Source organism: Vigna unguiculata, chromosome 5, assembly GCF_004118075.2.
Source record: "Vigna unguiculata cultivar IT97K-499-35 chromosome 5, ASM411807v1, whole genome shotgun sequence".
NCBI lineage: Eukaryota > Viridiplantae > Streptophyta > Magnoliopsida > Fabales > Fabaceae > Vigna > Vigna unguiculata.
In genome coordinates, this window is record NC_040283.1 from 39625203 (window position 1) to 39649736 (window position 24534).

Genomic DNA, 24534 nt, shown 5'->3' on the forward strand with positions numbered 1-24534 from the left:
AATCTCAATTTTTTATTTTCATTTTATTAAAGAAATGGGTTAGATTATTGTGGCCAATGAGATTGCCACTTCATTGCTTTTTTTCTTCTTCAAAGTATTCACTTTCCAAAGCTTGATTCTCAACTAAATAATATCTTAGTTCACCAAACAAAACAAAAAATAAAAATGCGAGTCCAAAGACATGCAATTCTTTTAATTTTTTTACGTATAATTTATATTCCATAATCAAAATTGAATTTTCATGGTTTACTGTATACTTATGAGTACTGATAATTCAATACAAAAATAAAATAAAATGTATCAAACACAAAGTATATGGTAAGTACTTCCAATACTCATCTATGAAAGAAAAGAGAAAGAGCTTAAAAAATGTTACATCATCATGCTCTTAAAGAAAAGGAAAAGTGTCCACAATCAATTTCTTTCCATGTGAGGTTGTACTAGTTTTCATAAATCATTTCTACACCAACTAATCAAATTCACCATCATGTGATGAGTTATTAAAAATAATTTAATAAAAACAATGACTCAATATATATACAATATTCTTAATATTACTAATTTCTTCACTTTATTTTTATTTATTTTTTAAAATTATTTTTACTTTTTTTATATGTATACTATTTCTTTCCTTTCCTTTTTTCATTCACCAATGACATAAACGAAAACAATACAAGTGGTTTTTCTAAACATTTTAATGACTTATTAAAAGTATATGGTTGTAACGATAAAAAAAAGTGTTTGACTGGTAGCGTACCTCACTTTCATGCAATAAATACATAAATAACATTACCACAAAATTACTATCTACCGATTCGTACTAGTAAAATATATCCATAAATATATTTAAAAGTCCAAAATTTTGAAATTGTACTTTTAAAAAAAATTATCGTATTTATGCATACTATATCCAACCACCTTTTTGAGAATTCAAGTAGCTCGATGAGTCACGTATTTGTTTTTTAGAGTATTATTACTTTCCTTTTAATTTACTTGAAGTAAAATAAATTACTTGGAGTAATTTTGGAAATAAATATTTATTAAGGAATATAAAAAATATTGATAAATTAGGGAAAAAAAAGGAAATGAAAAATTTAATAATAATTTATTGATATTACCACACTAACGAGTATCACGGAGATGTTGGGAAGAAAAAACACGTAAAGGTAAAACAAGGGAATTGGAAGAGAAAAAAATAAAAGAAAGAAAGGAAATAGAAGAGAAGAGAAAAGAAAAGGAAAGAAAAAAGGGTTTGGCAGAACACGATCCCCACAATTCAGGGCAACCTTGTTTGGAGAACCTAAGTTTCAATACCTTTTCTCTTTCCGCAAGAAAATTCAAAATTCCAATTCCGCAAATCGAGAATTCCCTCCCTTCTTTGCCCTTTCTCTCTCACTCTCTCTCTTTTTCTGTAACATCGTAATCGATCAGTTGAAAGCTTAGAGGAGAGTGAGTTGGAGAAGGTTCTGGAAGGATCCATCGATGGCGGGGTACAAGGCTGATGACGAGTACGATTACCTTTTCAAGCTGGTTCTGATCGGCGATTCCGGCGTGGGGAAGTCCAACCTGCTCTCGCGCTTCACGCGGAACGAGTTCAATTTGGAGTCCAAGTCTACCATAGGAGTTGAGTTCGCCACCAAGAGTTTGAATATCGATTCCAAGGTTATCAAGGCTCAGATTTGGGACACCGCTGGCCAGGAAAGGTCTATTTTCTTTTCAATTCAATTACTCTTTCTACAAACTTCGATCTGTCATTTTCATTGGAACTGCTTTCTTTGCTGCTGCTGTTGTTTCTTATTACTGTTTTCAAGTGTTCGGATTTTGATGTTGGACACCGCTTTGATTCACTGTTTTGGTTGCTTGATTTAGTCGATTAATTCGATAACGTTGTTGTGAAGGATTGGAGTTTTGTTGCTCTGATACTGCGTTTGTGGATTTGTGCGATTTGAGTTTGTCTATATATGGAATTGGAATTAGGGATGTTTTTTTGTCAGTGTGACAATAATGCATGGACATCGTGAATCAATGTTTAGTGGTTTGAAAAACATGCAAAAGCGCGTCCTAACATCGATTGATTTATTGGTTTGAGGAGATACTTTGCTGGGCAGTTTGTTTTCTTGGAATGTCATTTGGTGATATTGCTAGGAAAGGGCTGATTGTTTCTTATAGTCCTTGTTGATATAGTGATGTGAAGTACGACAAGCTCTTAGGAGTTTTTATTTTTTATTTTTTGTTCCTCTTTTAGCATAAGGTCACTTGTGCAGTGTATATTTGGAGTTCTGATAATGCTTCAATTGATAAAAAGAACATTAGATTGGTTGTGGTAACAGGTTATTTTCCAATTGACCATTTAAACTGCTTTATTACATCATAAATTGTTTAATTTTTCGTTGCTCACCTCCTATATTGATTTGCATTATTCAAATTTTTGTTTATACTTGAGAGTGTGTGCGTGTATGTATATATTTCTATCGAAGTCCTTAACCCCAAATGGTGTGTGAAGTGAGTGACTGACCACAAAATACTATTGCAGGATAGTGGGATGACCGCTATTTCTTAAAATACACTGCATAAATTATGCTGCACTCACATTCGTACTAAAAATAATTATAAAATCTAAAATTAAAGATATTCATATTAGTGATCAACTGTCAGCATTTGATGGCTAAACAAGGCTTAAATGGTGATGGCCTGGCCAGTACAGTTTTGAGCATGCTGGAAACTGGGTAGCAAATATGTGTGCTACTACTAAACTGGCCAGACATAATGTGTGCTGCCAAAAATTTTCCAGAGAGAGATGGACTTAATTGGGGATGATGAGGCTAAGGTTCCTGATTTTGCAGTGCACAAATGATGAGGATGGGGGGGGGGGGGGAGGATTCCTGTTCTTGGTTAAGTGAAGGGGTGATGCTGAGATGGGAAAGAGCTTCTGACACAGTTTCTGGCTTTATTCCACGGCCACTCAATGGTGGTGTTTCATGGGAACATTTCCTCAAGTTTTGGTTAAAAAATAGACCAGACTGATTGCTTCAGCTTAAAATTGGTGAGCGGGTTAGGTGTCTAGTGCAAAACCGTCTAGAAAATAACTAAGATAAACTGGACAAAGAAAAGAACAAGACGTACAATTAGGTGAAGTGGTTCACACAAGTTTAAATTTATTTATTTTTCTTTTTCCCATTTAACTAAAAGTATTTGATAATGCCCGCATAGATAAACTTATTGCTTGACTTGAAAGTATTTGGTACAACTAGATGATAAGCTAGTTGGTAAATGTTAAATGGCATAACGTAAGTCTCATTATATGAATTATATGAATAAAGTTTGTGTTTTCTAGATAAAAATATAGTATTACGCAATTATAATTTTAGATTTTTAAAAATAATTCAATTTTTATTAAAAAATTTAGTGCTTCCATTTATTTTTCAAAGAGATGTATATGTTTCTTTCTGGACAAGACATTTCATTTAAGCTAGTTGATCTAATGATTACTTAATCAAATTTATTTTTATTTTTTTGTAAATTTAATTTTTTTATTTATCAATTTCAATTACTTTTACATCAAGTTTCTCGTTTATAATTTTTATTTTGTATAATTTTCTCATAGGATTATGTAATGAGACATTAGTTAATTCCATTTGTAATGATAAATATATATTTTTAATTGTGCAATAATTAAAATAAATATTCAATATCTTAAAAGAGAAATTGATCAACCAAGTAGAGATGTAGAGAGTGTGAATACGGGAGGGACGAGAAAGGTTTCTTTCTGTCCCTATAAAATTAAAAATAGGTAATAATAGGTAAAAAAGTTCTAAGGATAATAAAAATATATATTAAAATATAAGGACAGTAATGGAAGGAAATTACATATGCTTCAAAAGCTAGAAATGAGTTGAAGTAGCTTATAACTTACAAATTAGAATTTTCTAAAATAGGCTACTTTAATGTACCTAAACACTTTTGTTTGGTCAAACTAGCTTATAAGTTAGTCAAATAAGTTACTGGCTAACTTATTTGTTTTGCCAAAGACACTATATCCTGATAGTGAGTAGCATGCTGTACAATGTACAATGTACAGTGTCACTTCTGTGAGGTATACTCTTTGTATTATTTAGAGTGACCCATAAGGAGCTTCTGACATATTCTTTTGATGATTAAGTTCCTTAACAAAATAGGAACTTATATTATAAATAAATTATATAGCATAACATGAAGTTGCTATTATCTTATTGTTTTCACAGCCTTTTTATTTTTCTCCTAATTTATTGTTATATACATTCAAGCATCTAGAACCTGAACTTTTGTCCTAGGAATATATGTCATTTTTACCTCAAATTCCCTTATTTGGACGGCAGTCCAATTTGGCTCTGAATATACATACGCATCTTGCAATCCTCTTCCTTTCCAATCTATGTGGCCTTGGTGAACTTATCCTCAATACCTAGGTCTTGATTTTATATGACTAGGATAGTAGGGTGCAGCTGATTACTTGTTTGACACGTTTTGTTTGTTATCCTAAAAATATCTCTATATAATTATAATTTATAATACACTAAGGGACATTTGGAAGATATTATTTGGGCATATAAAAGTGGCTTTTGACCTTTCTATAAATTAAAAAAAAAAAAAGATTATTGGTAAGCAGCGCCCGGGCCGCTTATTAAATAATTAATAGGACAAAGTTTTTATTGAAAGTCATATATGAACGCATTAAAAAATTATAAGGGAGGACGCCTCTACACATCTCAACAAAAGCCTTTTTACTTTTAAGTCCTTAAACAGTGTCGTTACATTTCTTTTTAATTCCTTCATGGAACAGCCTATTAGATAAGATCCTTTTATTCTTTTAGCTTACTCAATTAAGTTTCATATTCAAGCTTATGAATAAGTTCTCGTATGTAAGAGCTCATTCTTGGTTGCATAATTAATATATTTACCCTAAGTAGATGTATGGAAAGTAGAGTTATGTATGATGGGGATGCTGAATCTAGTTGATTTGACTCACGTCAAACGGGAGCTTCTTATTTCTTAGTTCATATGAACTCCTGCTCCCCTAAAATCAGTTCTTTATCACTTAAAAAATGAAATGAACATAAAGACATCAGTGTTCAATAGTATGTAAGTGAGCAGATTAATATTGTAAGACTCCAATTTGATTGGAAAGAACAGTATCACTACTTCTTAAGATGCTGCGCTGAACTTGTCTTATAAAAAGCATCCTCGTTTTTTCTGTAATGCTGATCATTGCAAGTACAATGGAAGTTTCTGATGACATGTCAATGAGAAGCTGAACTACACCTAAATTTGTGTTACAATATAGTTACTTAGGATTTCTCTATCGGTGTAGCTGTCAATAAATCCACTTATTTGACTTTTGTGCTGCTATATTAGGTACCGTGCCATTACTAGTGCTTACTACCGAGGAGCTGTTGGTGCCTTACTTGTCTATGATGTCACGCGCCGTGCCACATTTGAGAATGCTGCAAGATGGTTGAAAGAGTTGAGAGATCACACAGACCCCAACATTGTGGTCATGCTTATTGGAAATAAGTCAGATCTTCGACACCTTGTTGCTGTTCCAACAGAAGATGGGAAATCTTTTGCAGAGAGGGAATCTCTGTACTTCATGGAGACTTCTGCTTTAGAAGCAACCAATGTTGAAAATGCATTTACTGAGGTTCTTTCTCAGATTTATCGCATAGTGAGCAAGAGAGCAGTTGAGGCTGGCGACAACGGCAGTTCCTCCACTGTCCCGTCTAAAGGACAGACTATAAACGTTAAAGACGATTCCTCAGTTTTGAAGAAAATTGGATGCTGCTCGAACTAGATGCTTCATCTATGGCAGTGGTTTTTATGGCCTGTTTCATCTTGTAAATGCCTACACTGGAATTGGGATATCGTGTAGAATAAGGCTAGTCTTGCATATTATTTTGAACAGTGTTTACAATTCACAAGCATCATACGCAGGATTTATGTTTCGTAAAACGGTCATTCTAAAACGTGTTTGAAACAAATAGGTTTACACCCAGGTTCATCATATAGTTTTAAGTTTTATGTGCAGGATCTTGATATTTGCTATTCTCTAATTATGATGCAGCTAGTGGCAGTTCGACCATCTATTTTACAACTGAAGTTAAGGTATGGAGCCCTTCTGTTTGGTCTCGTTGAAGTGTTATATCATATGGATTGTACATGGTCAGGGTTGAAGTTTTTTTAATTGCTGAATATAAAGATTGGAATTAAAAGAATGTTTCTAAAATTACTATATTGGCATATTGTTTTTTTTAATCCAAATTACTATAATTTTCTCTCCTGTTTTTTCCTTCCTTCGGTACTGTTGTCTGCTGTAGTTTTTACAGAAAATGGGAAATTTATTACCACAATTTGAGCATTAAAATCCCGTCCAATTTTAAGCATCAAATATAGGTTTTTTAATCACAGTAAACTTGGGTTATTTCTGAAAAATGTAACTTACAAATGAATTTGAATATTTTATCCAAGTAGAACTAAATTTCCCTTATGACTAATTCTTTGATATCAACATAGAAATACTTAATTTATTTAATTTGAAAGAATTTATAAATAAGGACATCGATCTTGTGCTTGTCATTTAAAATTAAAATTATTATAGTATAGAGGACTCGAGAAAAGAAAGTTGTAATAAGATGATTTGTTTCAGTTTATTAAAGTGTAAAGTTATTATATAATTAAGTTCATCACAAGGTATGTTCCTGTTGTGTTTGTAATCGTTATGGACCATGAAAGGAAAGGTTCAAGTATATATCCAAAGCATAACTTCCAATGGAGGAAATGCCAAGAATATTGACTACAGAGTTGGCTAAGAAGATAGGGATTTCCAAATGACCATAAGCGGTTCATGGAAAAGACTGCAAAATATAGGTTTTACTTCCATTCCTTCAAAAAGCTCTACGGAATGATAATCGTAAAATTTTGCATGTAAAAGATACATTCAACCTTCTACGCTTTTAACAATATGATCGAAAATGGATCCAAAACTTTATTACATGTAAAATAAACAAACAAGAGTTTTCTCGTAGAATTTTGGCAATAATTACTTATACAAAAATTGTAAAGATTTTTTTATACTTCTATTTTAATTAAAATAGGTGATTAATCTTACAAATATAATAGTTTCTATTTGCTATTTGAAATTACATGAAAGAAATTTCAGATGTGGTACGGATAAGATCCTTATTTGTCTTTCCAGAGAGAATCTCGGAACAATGATGGTGAACTTTCACTATTGAGGTGCATGTGGATTCTAATCTGTACAGAAGAAAAAACAATTCTCAACAATTCTTCAGAAAAAGATAACCTGCTGTAATTAATTGTTTATTATTCAAATGTACAACGCAAGGCAAAAAAAAAAAGAAAAAGAAATTCATGAATCGTAAATTAATTTATTTAATTATTTCTTTACGTTTCCAATTTTTTAATAGCGCACGATTTTCAGGCCGCGAATATGATAATACATCACTACGTAATAACGCGGGACGAAAGAAAAAGGGTCCAGCCGCGTTATCCTGTGATGCCGCCGCACCGGATCGCGCTGCTCCTCGGAATATTCCCCCGCCGGAAAACCACCGAGCACTCCGGCAATTCGTCGAGATCGGCGAAGAGCGACTCGTCCTCCTCCCTCATTGGCATTGCCACGTCATCCACCTCGCCGCATATCGGGCTCTCGAGGACGCCGGTGGACGCCACGTCATCGAACCACCGAAAGTGGTACTGGCTGAGCAGAACCGCCGCGTCGCCGGCGAGTTCAAAATCGGAGTGAGTTGAGAACACGGCCATCTCCTCCTCCAGCGGGAACCTGGTGGCGGACTCGGCCGGCGAGGCGGCGGCAGAAACGGCGGAAGAATTGGATTTTGGGAGGGGGACGGAGTGGTTGTGGTCGTTGGCGTAGGTGACTATGAGCTTTGTGGGATCCACACGGCTTCGCTCCACTTGCTTCCTTGCGGGACACCCCTTTGAACTGCTGCATCGGTAATATCCCCTGCGTTTTCAGATTCAAATTTATTGTTATTAATTATTAATTGTTTAACCAATTCAACATTATTGTGAATGAAAAGAAAAAAAAAATCGTAATAGAAAAATTAAGAGAGAGAAGAGTGATGTGGATTGGGATGATGATCCAACAAAACCAGCGAAAATGCCACTTTCATCAATTTTGCCCTATCTGAAGCGCGTGCTTCTCAATCCAAATTTTTATTTCATTTTTTTCTTCCCTCATTAATCCTTATTCAATGTCTAATTTTTAATCATTTTTTCGAAACTAAATCTCTAATCCTGAACCCCCTTTGCAAACTTTTATACACTTAACAAAAAATTGTCAAAATTTAAACTAAATGAAATTAAAATGAATAGGCAATAACAACATCCACTACAAATGGCTGTAATTATTTTTGCGTTAAATACAAAGTTGACATCATATGATTCAAAATAATAAATAAGTTAACTATTTTTCGGCAAATGCACTGATTTTTATTTAGTTGGAAGTTATTCTAACTGATGAACACAATGTTGCACGAAAAAAACATGCATGCTCTTATCCAAGTGAAGCCCGTGAAACGCAGTGATAAAAACGAAATGGGATAAACTGAAAAGAAGAAAAAAATGTCCACTTTCATAAACAAAAAGATCAAACATAGAAAATGACGGCTTCCGACTCCTGATTTTTATATTCCATAATTATTGTGGCGTGAAGGCAACGCGGTTCGTAGGTCGCGTGTGCGGTCACAACACCCAAACTACCACCACAACACAACCCCGATCCGCATTTTAGCACAGCCGCCTTCAGCCGGTTTTTCCCACGGCGGCGGCCACGGCGGCTGCAGCCACACACTTCCAGTTCTAGGAAAGAACTTCAAATTATATGATTAAGTAGTAAATTGGTTCTTCTTCCAAAAGATATTTAGCATTCTTCAGCACAATTATTATCATCCTTGAAACTAGCATGTGATTTATTTCGCTAAACAACGATGGTTAAGTAAAACAATTAAGGTAAATGAATGTATGCCTGCAAAGGTGGTAAACATAATAGAGCAAATACCTTGGGTAAGGGGAGCCTTTGATGGGCTTTTGGCCGTACTTTCTCCAGGCCCACGAATCGGACGGTGGATACGTCTCTCCTTTGCTCTTAGATCCATCCACGTCACCGATCGGTATCGTCACCACCCTCTTCTTCATCTCCCTCCTACGTACGGTGCCATGAACGTAAACCTTTCAACATTTAACTCCCCAATTCCCATGACAAAAAAAAAATATAAAGAAAAAAAAAAACAAACCTTTTCTTAGGTGACGGTGCTTCTGTTTTAGTGTCATCGCAGGAAGAAGGAGAAGCAGGCCCAGGTTCTGATGTGGGTTCGCGCTCGGGCTCGGGCTCGGGCTCATCTGGGTTAGCCACACGTATTGGTTTGTTGAATCTACGGTGATACATGACGGGTTTGGAGTGAAACTGAATCTGGGTGGTGGATGTTTGTAGAAATTATTATGTTGTAGAAATTGTGAATTGATGAATGAGGATTGGGTTGAGAAGAGAAGAAAGGTGAGAGTGAGAGTGAGAGAGAAGGGGTTGGGGTTGGTGTTTAATATGAGCCGCCATGGTGACAGATTGGCAGCAGTGTAGTTTATTGTGGACGTGCGAGCAAATACCCAATTAATAAAACACTGCTACATGGGAGGGGTTTTATCTGGTGAGGTTAGGTTCATGACACACAATGTTTTCGATTCATTCATTGGTTGTTCTGTCATCACCCTATTAGTCTATGTTTGAATGTGTATAGGGTATTATTATTGGGTAGGGTTAGTAAAATATGTGTGCGATGTTTCATATTTTCAAATTGTGTAGGTTGTGTTTGGTTACACGGCATCGTATACCAATATGTGTGTGCATGTGGTTTTTGAGTTTTCTGGGTTGTTGTTGGGTGGTATTAAAACTAACAAGTGAAATTTCTGAGATTTTTCAGTGAAGTGTGAAAACAATAAAGTACTTTTAAATAAGAATTGGACTGAATTTCTTTTTTTATTGATTTAATTAGTGTTGAGCCGAACTCTTGAACCTAGATATGGTTGTTAATTTTATGTTTTTATAGTTTTGAATTTCTTTGTTAGGGATCAAATCATAGGTCACGATCACATGATGGTATCTGATTTTACAATGCTTATTTTTTTAATTAATTTACTATGGAAGTAGTTACGGTTGATTTTCTGACAAGGAAACCATAGTTATGCTTAATTTTAAATTGAGTGTATATATAGTCATGAAATAATACTATGAGCTATAGTAACTTTTATATTATATTTAATATCAAAGAAGAAATGGGGTTAAGATAGTAACTTAAAATAAATTACATTTGATGAAATATGTGATTATTGTTGGGATTAAATTTTATTAAATATTTTTTTCATTGTTATAGTTTTTATTTTTAATATTTATATTTCAACTTCTCCCAACTTATGTAAGTAAATTTTATTGAATCATAATATCTTCCAAAATTTAATAGAATAAACACGTTTTTATTTCAAAGATCTAAGATGATATTAAATCGTTCTAATTTTTTATATAAATTATTTATTGACTGTTTTTTCAGGTTAATAACTTATCTTTTTAATCTCTTACAATAGAAGGATATCATGTAAAACAGTGTTCAGTAAAGCTTGTTGGGTGAGAATTTACTTACTCTCTTTAATTTTGGTAGTAAAAAATTGACTCACTAAATACATTATCATTGCTGAGCTCATATATTAGATCATAATATTATGACTTGGGTCATAGGAAGATTTTTCCATTGAAATATGCTGAGATGACACAAAAAAGATAAGATTGAGAGTCTTTAAGACCCTGAGTCATAAGAATAAAAAATTATCTTTTTCTCTTAAAAATATACACTTAGGAGCAACTAAAATAAAGTATTAACAATACGAGTTTTATAACACTCTTATATTAAAGTAAACACACAAGAAGATTTTAAAAGTGATGTGGTACAATGAAATCCACAAAAATTAAATAAAATAACTCCTGAAAAAAATAATGTAGGAAAAAAGGTTGGTTACACAATAAATTATTTTGGAGTAAGGAATCATAAAGGTTGAATTAGCTTTCTTTCACCCACATTTTTGTGATTTTCTCTTTAAAAACAAGAATAGAGATTTAACTATCTTGATTCATTAATTTTGTTCCTTATTTTGTTATTTATCCTTCTAACTCTCCTTTTTCACTAAATTCTATCAAAAGAATTTTTAAATGTTAGATATATAAACTAAAAAGTATAATTAATCATTTTTTTATAATTTTAGAACTAAACAGAGACTAAAAAAAGGACATTCAAAAATATTTAAAAGAAATGAGACTTGCAAGCTTAAAACAAGAAAAAATAAACAAACTCAGATATTATAAGATACAAAAGATATTGAAATCAATTTTTTGAAATTTTGGTGACCAGAATAGTGTCTATATCTAAAAAAGGTATGAACGCATTTATGTAACATGTCAAACACGCATTTAAAAGTGTTGGATAGTATTCTAAAATGTCAAAGTTAAAAAATGATTTGAAATCTGAAAACATTTTTTACCTTAGATACCTCTTCAATATGAATATTATCTCTAATTAACACAACTTAAACATGAACAAAGAGTAACTTGACATGTTCTTTTACCAACATGTTTATACTCTTATTATCATAAAACAATTAACTTATGTATTATTAATATTGTTAAACATTTTTTACTCAAACTTAACTTAAAGTTTTAACTAATATATTTAATATTATTATTTTTGGATTATTTTAATAACAAATAAAGTATTAGTATAATATTTAATGATTTAATCCGAACCGAGTAAATGTTAATAAATTTATTTTAACAATTAAAATATAAAAAATATTAAAAATAATATTAAGATTTTACTACACTAAAAACAAAATTAAAACATAAAAATACATAGGTTCTTAATCTTACATATAAAAAGGTTAAATCAAATATGCATTACAAATTAAATATTTTAATAATAATCATGTTTAGTAATAGTAACAAGTTTATGAGTAAAATAAAACTAATATTTTAGCTTCTAAGAAAAAGTTCAAATATATAGTAGTTCATTACTTTTTTAACCTGAATATTTTTTATCAGTTTTATTGGCTCCATTGATTTTGTTTTCCATGACTTTTACTACAAACCATTCAGATAACTAATTTTAAAAGCTTTTACAACGAATACTTTTTTTTTCAATTTTATTATTTCATTCATTCGTTGCTTATATATTATACGTCAATTAAGATTGTTTTACAAAAATCAATAAATACAATAAATTTTATTTTTATATCAAAATGATTATTCACACAATAGAAAATGGTTTAGTTCTAAAATTGCAAGTGTATATACAAAAGAATAATTTGTATAAACTGTAAATGGAAATATTATCACACTAACATCTAATAAAACTTAACTATTTTATTATACAATCATATATAGTAATGCTATTTTATTATATAATCCTATATAGTAATGTGATACAACAATACAATGATTATTAAATCTTTATCTAAAATATTTTACACTGATAATATACAAAAATATATACTCGTTTCAAAATAATACTCTTGTTAATTTAAAGCATAGTTTGTAGAAGTTTTAAGTAACAAAAATCAGTTTCACTAAGTCCAATGAAAACATATTGTTTTTTTTTTCTTTTCTGGTTGATGCCCTAACATCTTTGAATAAACTGTGTGCTGAACTCCTGTTTCGTGATGAGGTTTTGCTAGAAACAAAACCTAATTAAGAAAACTGGTAAATCATTTACACAATAAAATTTGTGAGACAAAACCCTAAATTAATAGTAAAAGAAAACTGTAATTGATGTTTTGTCACTTAGGGCAATAAATGCCGGTTTTTGGTCTATAAACTTCCTTTGAAAAGGGGTTAATTAGTTTTATAAAAACAAAAACAATTATTATAAAACAATGATAAATAAATAAATAATAAAGTCTCATTACGTATACATGAATGAAGACATTTAATTTTGTAAATGAGTAATTATTGGTCCGATTCTTTCGCTTGGATTTCATTATCCTTTGGTCTAATTGACTTTTATATAATTAAACAGTTGCAATCATATCCTGTTATTATGCCAACTGGTTGTTTAAGACCATTATTTTTCTTAGGTACTATATATTATATATATATATATATACTTAATATTAAAGACAATGTGTTATGTACTAAGTAATAATAGCGTTGATAATGAACTATTATAAAAATGCTAAGTCTGACATGAAGACAATATAAATGGTTTTTTAGTTAACTTGTGATAATGATCCAAATAGCTATTGGATTAAGTAATATATAACGTTCTTGTTTTCTTCCTTGAACGTGGTGGTTGGAAATTAAATAAGAAAACAATTCATTTTGAATTCGTAGCATTGAAAATTAAAATCCACCTAATTCTTTTGGGAAAATTAAGATGGAAAGACAATGGAAAATCCTGAGAAGTTTGAGATGATGAATTAAAGCATTGTTAATATTACATTCCATCCACTTTTCCTTTAAATTGCATCACAAGGGATTACGTCAAACATTTTTTTAAAGTCTCAGGGTGCAAAGTTCAGGCTGCTTAATCGAATATAAGTAGCAAAATTTAATTTTAGAACCATCTTAGCTAATATTAAACTTTAGAAATAATATTGCATAACATTACTAGAATTCTTGTAATTACTGACAAATTTTTTCTAAAGGAAATAAATTTGTTGTTAAAATTAAATTTGTCAATGAATTTTTGTATTTAAATTATTAATAGAAATATGCATCGATAATGAATTAGTCGGTAAAATGTGTCAATAAAATTTGTTGATAAATTTCACTACAAGAAATATGATTCATTGATAACATTAGTTGGTAATTATTTATGTCTTAAATTTCGTCGATAAAATTTGTCAATAATTTACATTTCTTAATCAATGGATTTATGTGCAATAAATTTGTCAGTAAAAAGGATGAAAAATTTTCCATTAAATATGATGATCTTTTTTTATATATTAAGTGGAAATAGATGAAAAGAAGGGGAAAATAAGAGAATCAGGAGGAAGAGGAAGAGAAGAATCGAAATCGGTAACACTGGCAATAACAAAGTATCAATGAAGGTGGTGTTTGGAGGAGGATGAAAAGTTAGAGGAAAAGAGGGAAAAAGAGTAGGAGCAGGAACCAGAGACGATAGAAGAGGATGAATAAAGCCTGAAAACAAATTCAAAAACTATGCATATAAATATACAAATACAAGCAAATTAACTCAAAGTAAAAGTGTATGGATAAAGAAAATGCACACAACAAATTTATATTGTTCATCTTCATATGAGGTTACGTCTAATCTCTTAAGCAGCCTGCATAAGAAATTCCACTAATCAAAACCTTTGACTAGTAACGAGTAGCATCCTTTCCATGTAATATGAGTTTCAACCTCTTCAAGTACATGAGTACAAGTCTTCCTAGCTACACTGAGTATCAACCTCTTCAGTTATCATTCTTAATCATCCCAAAGATCAACAACTATCAATTAGAACTCACATATTACAATTTGACTCAGTGGATGATATACAATATGTAAAGCTCTCAACCTAATTTACTAATAACTAATGATATGCAATTTCTAATTACTTTCATATTTTTAATATGCATTTGTTGTGCTTCTTGTGTGTCTTTACATCCTTTATATAGTTGTTGCATTTGATAGTCGTTAAGAATTCAAATTGTAATTCTTCATTTGCAATCTTCTTGATATGGAATGACTTGATCAATTCTTCAATTTGATTTTTAGTTTGAACTTTGAACTTCATTCTTAAAGACTTCAATTATGAATCAACTAATGCTCTTTAGGATATCCTTTTTCCTTTTATTATTGAGCTTAAACTTGATTTGAATTGTGCTCTTTCTTCAACATTCATAATTGTCTTGTTAATGAGACTTTGTGCAACTTGATTGTGCATTTGAATTGTTAGAACAATAATATTATTAAATCAATCAAACACTTTATTCATCAATCACATAGAAAATTTCTTTGATGCTCATATTGCTTGACCGTTTGATTTCTAAAGCTTTCTTCTTTTGGAATGCAATTATCATAAGATAATTTTCATAAATATCAAAGCTCATATCATTAATTTTCTATTTTAAACATTTAGATCAATATATCAATTCACATGATCAATCAGGGATAATCAGACTATCATAGCACTTTATAATTATTTTAACCATTGAGGTCGTCTAATACCTTAGTCATCTAATATCTTAAGATGTCTTTAGTCGTTTAACCCTTTGAGTCATCTAACACCTTAGTCGTCTAACACTTTGTGTTATGTAGTGACTTAGGTTGTCTAGAGACTTGGGTTGGCTATTGCTTTAAACTTGGGGAACACAAGTTTTGAACTCGTTTATCACATTGACTCATCTACTGTTTAGACTATCTAATACTAAAAGTTGGCCTTTGCATTTGTCAGACTTCTTGCTTTTGTTAACATACATGATATATGGATATTAATCATTTAAGTGCATGCAAGCAACAATATAGATAAAATATTTTGTTCTTCAAGCCATATAGATCAAATCATTTGCATCATTATATTTGTTAAACGTTCTCTCTTAGTCGTCTAACACGAGTTCACTTCTAACTAGAGACTTACTTGTTTGATAGAGTAATTGTTTTGTTATCATCAATATCTCATTAATTATTGGGGCTTGTCTATTTCGACACATCATTCCTCTACGCAATAATCTCTTTTTCATAAGCTTTATTCAAGTTGTATGTCTTTATGTTGTGATTTTCTCTTCATGATCCTCTAATACATTTATTCTTTGCTTTTCCACTATATGTAGCCTAAGCCTGCTATTGTTTTCTCTTTGCTCCTCTTCTTGGGTGTTATGTGTTATTGCATTTGGAAAGTGATTATTCTTTTCTCCAAATTTACTTGAAAGGCCCTATTAGTAGGAAAAAAAATTTTGATGAACAAATTGATGCTCTGTCTTTGATATTTTGAATTTGGGTCATCCTATAGTGATGAGAGCTTTACCTTTGTTGAAATCATTGGTATCCCTCTTGTTTTGTCAATTTATCTATTTTGACACCTATAATTATACTTTCTACTTTCACAAAATTTGATCTTTTTATGAAAACTCTGAGTCTTTAGATTTAATCAATTATTCTTTTAATACTTTTGTTTCCTTCCTTTGCTTTTCCTCCTTATTAGAAAACTTACCAGTTTGAAAATATCTTTGTTACTTGTGTTGAATTCGTTCATTGAATTGATATTATTGACAATTTTATTTTACTTTGCTTATGTGATCTTCGTTTTGTCTATCTACACTTTTTAAACCCAAGGACATCCTCTCAAAATATATTGTAGTTTTATACCCTCTCTTATGTGCTATTGATGTTGTTTTTTTAGTAAATTTGTGCATAATACTGGATTAAAATACCAATATGAATCTGAACAATCTCTTATGCATCCACCTTTCTATTTTGATAAATAAATAAAATTTATTTATTACCATAGAGTCTAGATATATAATTGTTATTCATACCCTTCCTATATTTTGTTTCCTACATTCTTGAATTGTAGTTTGTAACGTCCCATTTAATTAATAAGCGAAATTAAAGGAAACGTCACACAAGGATGGTACTGTAGCATAGTCCTGGGGTCCTTAACCCAACCCCTACAACCTGGACACACCATGATGCCAAAGGAAACCAGATACAAGTCTAACAAAAGAGAATAGAGTGGTAAAGCATAAGGCAATACATGGGCCGTAGCCCTAAAGAACCAAGATGGAAAGAAAATAAACTTCAGCCCAGATGGCTAAGTAGCGGAATCGCCATTCCCTTGCAGACCACGAGAACCTCGCCCATCTACTCCCATCAATCACATTGATGATCATCGCGAGAAAGAGTAGCCACATACAATACAACCATACAACAAAACGGGTAAGCTAGAGCCGACAACATATTCATCATACAGTCAAATATATTTTCACCATCCTGTGTCCATACAACAACCAAGCATGTTATGACTTTTCAATCAATACACTACGACTCGACTCGACTCATCCAAATACGTATAACCTGGTCGGATTCAGCAGATGCTTACACCTGTGGTGGATACCTCTGCTCACCCCCGAGCTATGTGTTACAAGTGTTACCATGAATCAATTTTCCCTCACCACAAGGTTAGCCCTTAATGAATTTCAGGCCTCCTACTACCCTCATCACAGGAGTCAGTCCGCTCTAGGTGAGACTAACTGACTCCTTAGAGTGTCAGGATGCAACCTTACCTTGAATCTTTACCTAGTTATACAGATGGGGCACACCATGGACACCCACTAACAGGGGCCATGGAATTATGTCCCCACCACTGAAGCGCAACCCTGAAAGTCTCACCTAGAGACCCCAAGGAATTATGCACTAACACGGACCAACATACATAAACAAGCAAGAATTTATACATACGTTGCACATAAGATTTCAAACCAAAACCCATAACAATTCCCCATTTCTCATACGTTGAATCATTACCAACTCGTTATTTCCAATCATGAGTAAAATGTTTCTCCTCATACCAACCATACCAAAGGTTTACCAACCACCAAGATTCATTGTTGCTCATGCCAAGTTGGTGACCACACGCACATACATATGTACCCAACTTCTCATATACAATTCATGTAGAAATCATGCCAAGCTCACAATTCCCCCACATATAATTTCCTCCCAACATGCATACTCATTTCCCCCCCCCATGCCATCATATAATAGTACAATAGAACACAGTTCAACCACCAAAAGACAAGAAAACCCCAAACTGAACGCATTCTCGCTCAACCCGTCGCTCAGGCTGAGGAGCCTCGCCCAGGCGAGAGTCTCTCGCTCAGGCGAGTCCTCACCGCCTAGGCGAGAGTTCGCGAATCTGGAACAGGAGCCTCCGCACGTTCTCGCTTAGGCGAGACTCGCCTCGCCTGGGTGAGACGCTCGCTTGCTCGAAATTGAGCGAGTCGCCTAGGCGGCCATTTGCGCGAGAAGGCCTGGACGAGCCTCTGCCCACCTCGCCTAGGCGAGACAGGCTCGCCTGGGCAAGTTTAACAGTCGCCGCCACTGCCATGCTTGGAACAGTCATATTTTACACATGCCAACAACAACACCAACCACCTCAAGCATTCTCAACAACACACAAGTTCAAGAATCATAAAAATGTACCGCAAAACAGTTTACAAACACATTAACAGAGAGGTTCTAGCTTCCTGTACCTGGACAAGCTAGCTGGAAACCTCGACACCCAAACCGTGGAGTACGAACAGCTTCTAGGAACGGGCTCGAAGCTGGAAAAACAGTGTGAGAGTGGGTCATTTCGGAACCCTAACAACAACTTATGAAAACAGGCCAAGGAAGGAAAATATGAGTCAGAGAGCACTTACATGAGCTGAGAACGGGGCCAAACGGGACCAAACGAAAGGCGTACAACACAGCGGAATCCTAACGGAGAGAGAGCGGCTGCGGCTCTAAGTACCAAGGTAGCAGAAATCTGAAAAGTGTGGAATTAGGTCAGACTCGGTGGCTTTATCTTTTGGGCCAACTCTAAGGCCCAATAACTCAAGGGCAGCCTTTAAAGCTTTAGGGCAGGAAAATTGGGCCTTACATAGTTCACTAACTTCTAATTGTCCCCTTGACTTAGATTTAAATTTTTTACTGTATGTATGATTTATATTTTCATCTAATAATTGATACATTTTACATTATCTATTTTGTAAGGTGACTTCCCTTTTAATTATATTATCTTTGGTAGGCACTTGGTTTAACAACACTTTCCATGCCAAAAAAAAAATGTATGTAATGCTAAAACTTTTATTTTCCATAATTCCTTAAACAACTCTTCATCTTCTTCACCTATTGTTTTATGCAATTTTCTATATTCCGACTTAACATAAATGTATTATTTATTAGTGTATTTTAATCCATTCAAACAATTTCTAACGTATAAAATTAATTTTATAATTTAACTACTTATTATTGCTGCTGTTCTTAAATATTTGTTAATATTATTGTCTGCATTACAAGATTTATTTATTTATTTTAGATTTATGTGATTAACGGATTTAAAGTATTAGCAGGATAACATTATAATTTTTCATGTAGTTGAATGCTGATTTTTCCTTTTCCTTTTCTCATTAGTAATTGCATTTTTATTCACTAGTTTCAATTGTTGACTGTGTAAATGCACGAAAAGTAGAAATTTATCGTTGGCTTGGCTCTGTACAATCCAAAGAATGATTATATCTATGAATTTATTATTAGTTTTGTTTTATGAGTTAAAAGTAAATGAATATAATTATACCTAATTCTTATGTAATTAAGAGTGTTATGAAGTTTTCTAATGGCTGTTATTTGTCTAACCATGAGATTATTGATCCTCAAACATAGTTAATTAGATGAGTAAATAAAATTAATTTTGTCGCATTGGTTATTGAAGGAATGAGAGGACAAAAGTAAATGCATTGTAAAGTGTTTGTAGTGCCTTTTCTTTTCCCTAAAGCTGTACTTTTATGATTAAAGTAAAACAACAATATTAAAGTTACAGTGTAATTAAATTATACACTTATTATTAATAAAATTTAAGTTTAATTAATTGTCAATCTAAGTTCTTTTGCATTATCCCAATTCGATTACAAGTATTTTTAAACGTCACTACTCCGTTAAAATAAAATATATTTAAATCGCTTTTTGTATTGAGACACTTTAAGGAGACAAAATGGTTATATTTAATCAAACTTAATTTGTAAGAATGGAATATAATGTTTTGAATACAGTTCTTTACCTTAAAACATTTTTTATTATCAATTAAGATTTAATAAAAATCATCAAATAAAAAATTATATTCTCAAAACCAAATTTTCATGATAAGCATTAAAGTCTAATAACTCTGCACGAATCAAAAATTAAATTAATTGTTATCATTTAATTTAAATTTTACAGAAAAAATATCCATAAAATTTATTCTCCCATACATCATATGCTTTTTCTCTTCTTGTCCAACATGCATTATCCTATAATTTATAAGTGTTTTTTTCAAGTGAGGCCCATTTCCATTGTCACATGTGGGCTTGTTGCTTCTTCTTTTTTTTTTCTTTTTATAACCATCATTTTAAGAATACAACTCCTTTTCTTTTTCACATATAAAGGTCGATTCTGTTGTTTAATTGACGAAAGATTATAGAAATAGTATTTCCGAAATACTAATATTGTTCATCGTACTGATTATTATTAATCCGATTTTATTTATTTTTTACATGAAGAAAAAACATAGATCTTTTATTATATGAATAAATTATACAATTTAAAGAATGTCATATTATTTCTATTACATTTTCTGCTAGTTAAAATCTTTTAAAAATCGAAAAATCATATATAAAAGAGAATAACTAAATCATAGTTTTATTTCGTATTTTTTTATAAATTTTAACTAATAAAAAATTATGTTCAAAAGAGTGGGAAAGAATATTGCATTTTTGTCATGGTTGTAGAAAAAAGAGAGGGTAACAACCACAATAAAAGATTGCTTTCAAAGATTTGAAAATATGTTCAAAGAGGCTACTCAAACTATAGTTAAATGTTGTATGAAATAAATAACCACTAAACAAAACTAATAGTCAATAAAAGGAATTATATATATATATATATATATATATATATATATATATATATATATATATATATATATATATATATATATGGAATTTTAAAACAGGTTGACAAGTGTCTACCTAACTGTATACTTAAAAAGAAGTTTATGTAGTTTTGGAAGAGTAGTTGAAGGAAGAAATGACATTTATTGTGGGAGTTATTAAACATTTGTAGAAAATGGGGAATTATTAAAAAGTTATATGACTGTTTTTGTTTTAAACATAAATTAATGTTTTGTTAAAATTAAAATTAAGGCTATTTTATTCTCAAAACCTAAAAAATGGCATAAAAAGAGCAGAGTTAATAAATAGAAAAGTAGTAGGTAAAATGTGTATTTAAGTGTGGTGTTCATATTCTATTATGCACGTGACAAAGAAATCGCAATTATTGTTGAATCTTTTGTCTCTTTGTGAAAGGCATTGGCAACACGTGATTCTCCACAACTTCATGTTCACACTAATAAGAGGCGAATTATGACTTCATTTTTTTTTATTAAAAGTATTTATTTTTATTATCTGACTATTTTTAAAAGTATACATGTAACGTAAGTATAAACAAAAATAAATATGAACACTGTATCACGTGACCAAAATTTTTAAAATAATGTTAATACAAGTCTTTTCAACTAGATCTACATAATCTTTATATTAAACAGGCTTGGCTACTAGGCCAAAGAGTTGGTCTGTTAATTACTCATATTTTTATTTAAATAAATATACAAAATTAAAATTAAGTTAATTATTAAAATAAGATAATATATATAAAATTTTGGAGAAAGACGCTTGAATTTTTGAAAATAATAAATAATGTTTCTCTAATTTTATAATACCCACAATGCACCTTTTCATGCGTTACATAAATGTTGTGTTACATGTAAACATTACCCACCTAGTTGAATCTTAAATTTATCTATTTAAATGTTGTGCATTTTTGTCAAATTTTTAAATTATTTTCCTTTTGAATTTTAATATCCATATCAATATTTTTTAAAAAGTTAACGTATTTTAGCATCGGATTCCCAATAAGTGATTTACTTTAGCATCGGGTAAATATGTTTTATTTTATGAAATTAAATAAAATTTTATATGTTTCGGTCCTAAATTTATATACGAAATTGAAATTTATTTTTGTTCAGAAGTTTAATAACTTTTTATTCTGAAACTTTTAAAATGAATTCAGTCTTTTTATGTTAATGAATTCAGTTTTGTTCAAGTTTATTTTGCTTTTGATACGTCAAACAAATTTTCATAGTCGACTTAGAATGATTTTATCCATTTATTTTCAAAGTTTAATGTATCAAAATTAGGGCATGACAAATTCCAATTAAACGTTCAAGATTAGGAATTAAAAATATGTTTAACCCTTATTTTAATTATTATATTAAAATTTAACTAGTGATTTACTTGGACAAATCAAAGTTCAATATTTATGTGGAGTTTTTAGTAACAGTTAAATATATTTTTAGTCCCTAAACTTGAATATGAAATTGGAATTTGTTCCTATTTTAAACTTTGATACATTTTGGTCTACTAACTTTAAAAGTAAATGAATATATATATATATATATATATATATATATATATATATATATCCTTGAATATTATTATTGTCCGCTTAACCCATAAGTTTTAACTATTTTTACGTGTTAAAGGGCCTTCAAGACTAACATTTGAACTAAACTCTACCAACTGGTGAAAAACTCAATGCTAACACAAAACATCGCTTGACACATAAAAAAAAATTAGTACAATTGAGTTAGAAAAACTATATCCATTTATTTTTTAAGTTTGATGACAAAATTGTATTAAAATTTCAAACAAAGACGAATTATAATTTTGGATTAAAGTTTAAGAACTAAAAATATATTTAACCCTTAAAATAAATTATTGATTAAAAATCCAAATTCAATAAATAAATGGGTTAATAGGTTATTAGTTTAGTTACTTAAATTGATATATTATTTAAAAAAATTATATTAATGATATAATACAGTTTTATATTAATAAAAAGCATAAAAATCAAACGATTTGATACACCATTTAATAAAATCATAAAAAGAAAAAAATTGTATAATTAAGAATAGGATAAGATCGAAAATATCTTGAAAAACTCTAAATTTTTTACAAATATCAAAATAATCGAACCATCGAGAGATAATGAAAGTTATTTTAGCCAAAAAAAAAAAAACAAAAGTTAAGGATCAAAGGAGTCAAAGAAGATAAGTTTATATATTACCTAGTAAACGAATGATTACGCGATTGGACACTTGAAATTTAGAGTCAAATTTTTTATGTGAAAAAAATATAAACAATAAATAAAAATATTAAAAAGTAGTAAAAATAATCAAATGTGAAACCTAAACTCTATTTTATTCATTAAAATTAATAATACACCATTTTAACATAACCACAAAAAAAAAGTGTAATCAAGGTTATGGTAAGAAAAAAAGTACCTTGGAGATATTTGTGAATTTTGAAAATATAGAATAAACCAAACAAGGGAGGAAGAAGATAATATATATATATATATATATATATATATATATATATATATATATATATATATATATATATATATATATTAGATTACCTAGTAAACTATGACGAAATATATATTGACACAAGTATGAGAACGAGGATGGGCTGGATATGTACATACCGATTCTTGTCCTCATACCCAATTGAAAACATCTAGTATTATCTATATTCATACATGTATCTAGTAAATATGAAAATTTTTCATGAAAATGGGATTAAGTTTAGACAATACCTACGAAGAGAGTTTATTTTCCATTTCTAAAGATAAACACATAACTAAGTGGATTACTAAAAGGCATTAAACAACAACTATAAAATTGTTTTATGCAAGTAGAATTGAACAAAAGCATGCTTGAAATAGAATTTTGGTGCAAAGGAATAATGTTTAAAGGAGAAAACATAAAAAAAAGGTGTCATGATAACATAATTACCAACTTTGACAAAACGTAGAATTGTTTCAGATAGGCATGTTAAATGACGTTTCAAGTAGGCATTTGAACTATTTACACCATTTGACACATTCTAACACAAATGAAATCATGGAACATTGTTTAACACGTAAAATAAGTTGACATCGCTGGGTTAAAAAGGACTATATCCATACATTGTTTAAGTTTGAGGACCAAAATGTATAAAATTTGAGATAAAGACTAATTTCACTTTTGTGTCTAATTTTAGGGATTAAAAACATATTTAACCCTTATTTGTAAATGCTCCACTTAATGAAGTTACTAAGGGAAGCTTGAAATCTATATCCTCTTTCAAAATTTAAAAGTCTTGTATCTCTAATCCTAAACTTTGTTTGTAAGTCCATGAGTGAAAGTTTTAGGATACTCATGAAGTTAAAAGTTAGTGTTAAAAAATATTTATGTTTTTTATTTTAAAAGAATATAAAATCGTAATTGATATGGATCAAGTTAAATGAAACATGTTAAGTAGTAAACTTTAAGCCTAACTCAACCTCACAAAACCAGCTTGTAAGATAAGATTTTCATCTACTTATATACTATGAAATTGTCTTATTTCTAGTTGATATGAGACTTCCAACACACCACCTCATGCTGAGACATATACATGTCGAGCATGGTACTAAACAATAATGGGTGGTTTGAGAACGAGTGGAACAATAGACCTAACAAACAAGAAATTTTACTAGGATAAAATATAATCCATGACTCTGATACCATTTTAAGAAATAAACAAAAAGTATAACAAGGAAACTCATAACTAGTTTATTCATATGTTCACTCATATATATATAT

The 24534-nt window shown here is 30.7% G+C and overlaps 2 protein-coding genes across 2 annotated transcripts; one reads left to right on the plus strand and one right to left on the minus strand.

Moving 5' to 3' along the window:
* The first annotated feature begins 1213 nt into the window (after nt 1-1213).
* Nucleotides 1214-6132, plus strand: LOC114184999 (ras-related protein Rab11D). The gene is made up of 2 exons (XM_028072459.1): nt 1214-1703; nt 5392-6132. Exons 1-2 carry the CDS (start codon nt 1483-1485, stop codon nt 5825-5827), a joined length of 657 nt encoding a protein of 218 aa, XP_027928260.1. The 5' UTR covers nt 1214-1482; the 3' UTR covers nt 5828-6132.
* A 1116-nt stretch (nt 6133-7248) lies between these two features.
* On the minus strand, nt 7249-9662 carry LOC114186332 (probable WRKY transcription factor 69). Its single transcript, XM_028074397.1, has 3 exons — nt 9309-9662; nt 9074-9217; nt 7249-8017 (listed from the first exon to the last, which is right to left on the minus strand). Exons 1-3 carry the CDS (start codon nt 9458-9460, stop codon nt 7540-7542), a joined length of 774 nt encoding a protein of 257 aa, XP_027930198.1. The 5' UTR covers nt 9461-9662; the 3' UTR covers nt 7249-7539.
* Between the last annotated feature and the right edge of the window lie 14872 nt (nt 9663-24534).

What these genes read in the sequence shown, in the direction of transcription:
- LOC114184999 (XM_028072459.1), top strand. Translation starts at nt 1,483, where the DNA reads ATGGCGGGGTACAAGGCTGATGACGAGTACGATTACCTTTTCAAGCTG. An exon ending in GACACCGCTGGCCAGGAAAG is followed by an intron (nt 1,704 to 5,391) that starts GTCTATTTTCTT and finishes CTGCTATATTAG; the next exon opens with GTACCGTGCCATTACTAGTG.
- LOC114186332 (XM_028074397.1), bottom strand. Translation starts at nt 9,460, where the DNA reads ATGTATCACCGTAGATTCAACAAACCAATACGTGTGGCTAACCCAGAT. An exon ending in GCACCGTCACCTAAGAAAAG is followed by an intron (nt 9,218 to 9,308) that starts GTTTGTTTTTTT and finishes CACCGTACGTAG; the next exon opens with GAGGGAGATGAAGAAGAGGG. An exon ending in AAAGGCTCCCCTTACCCAAG is followed by an intron (nt 8,018 to 9,073) that starts GTATTTGCTCTA and finishes CTGAAAACGCAG; the next exon opens with GGGATATTACCGATGCAGCA.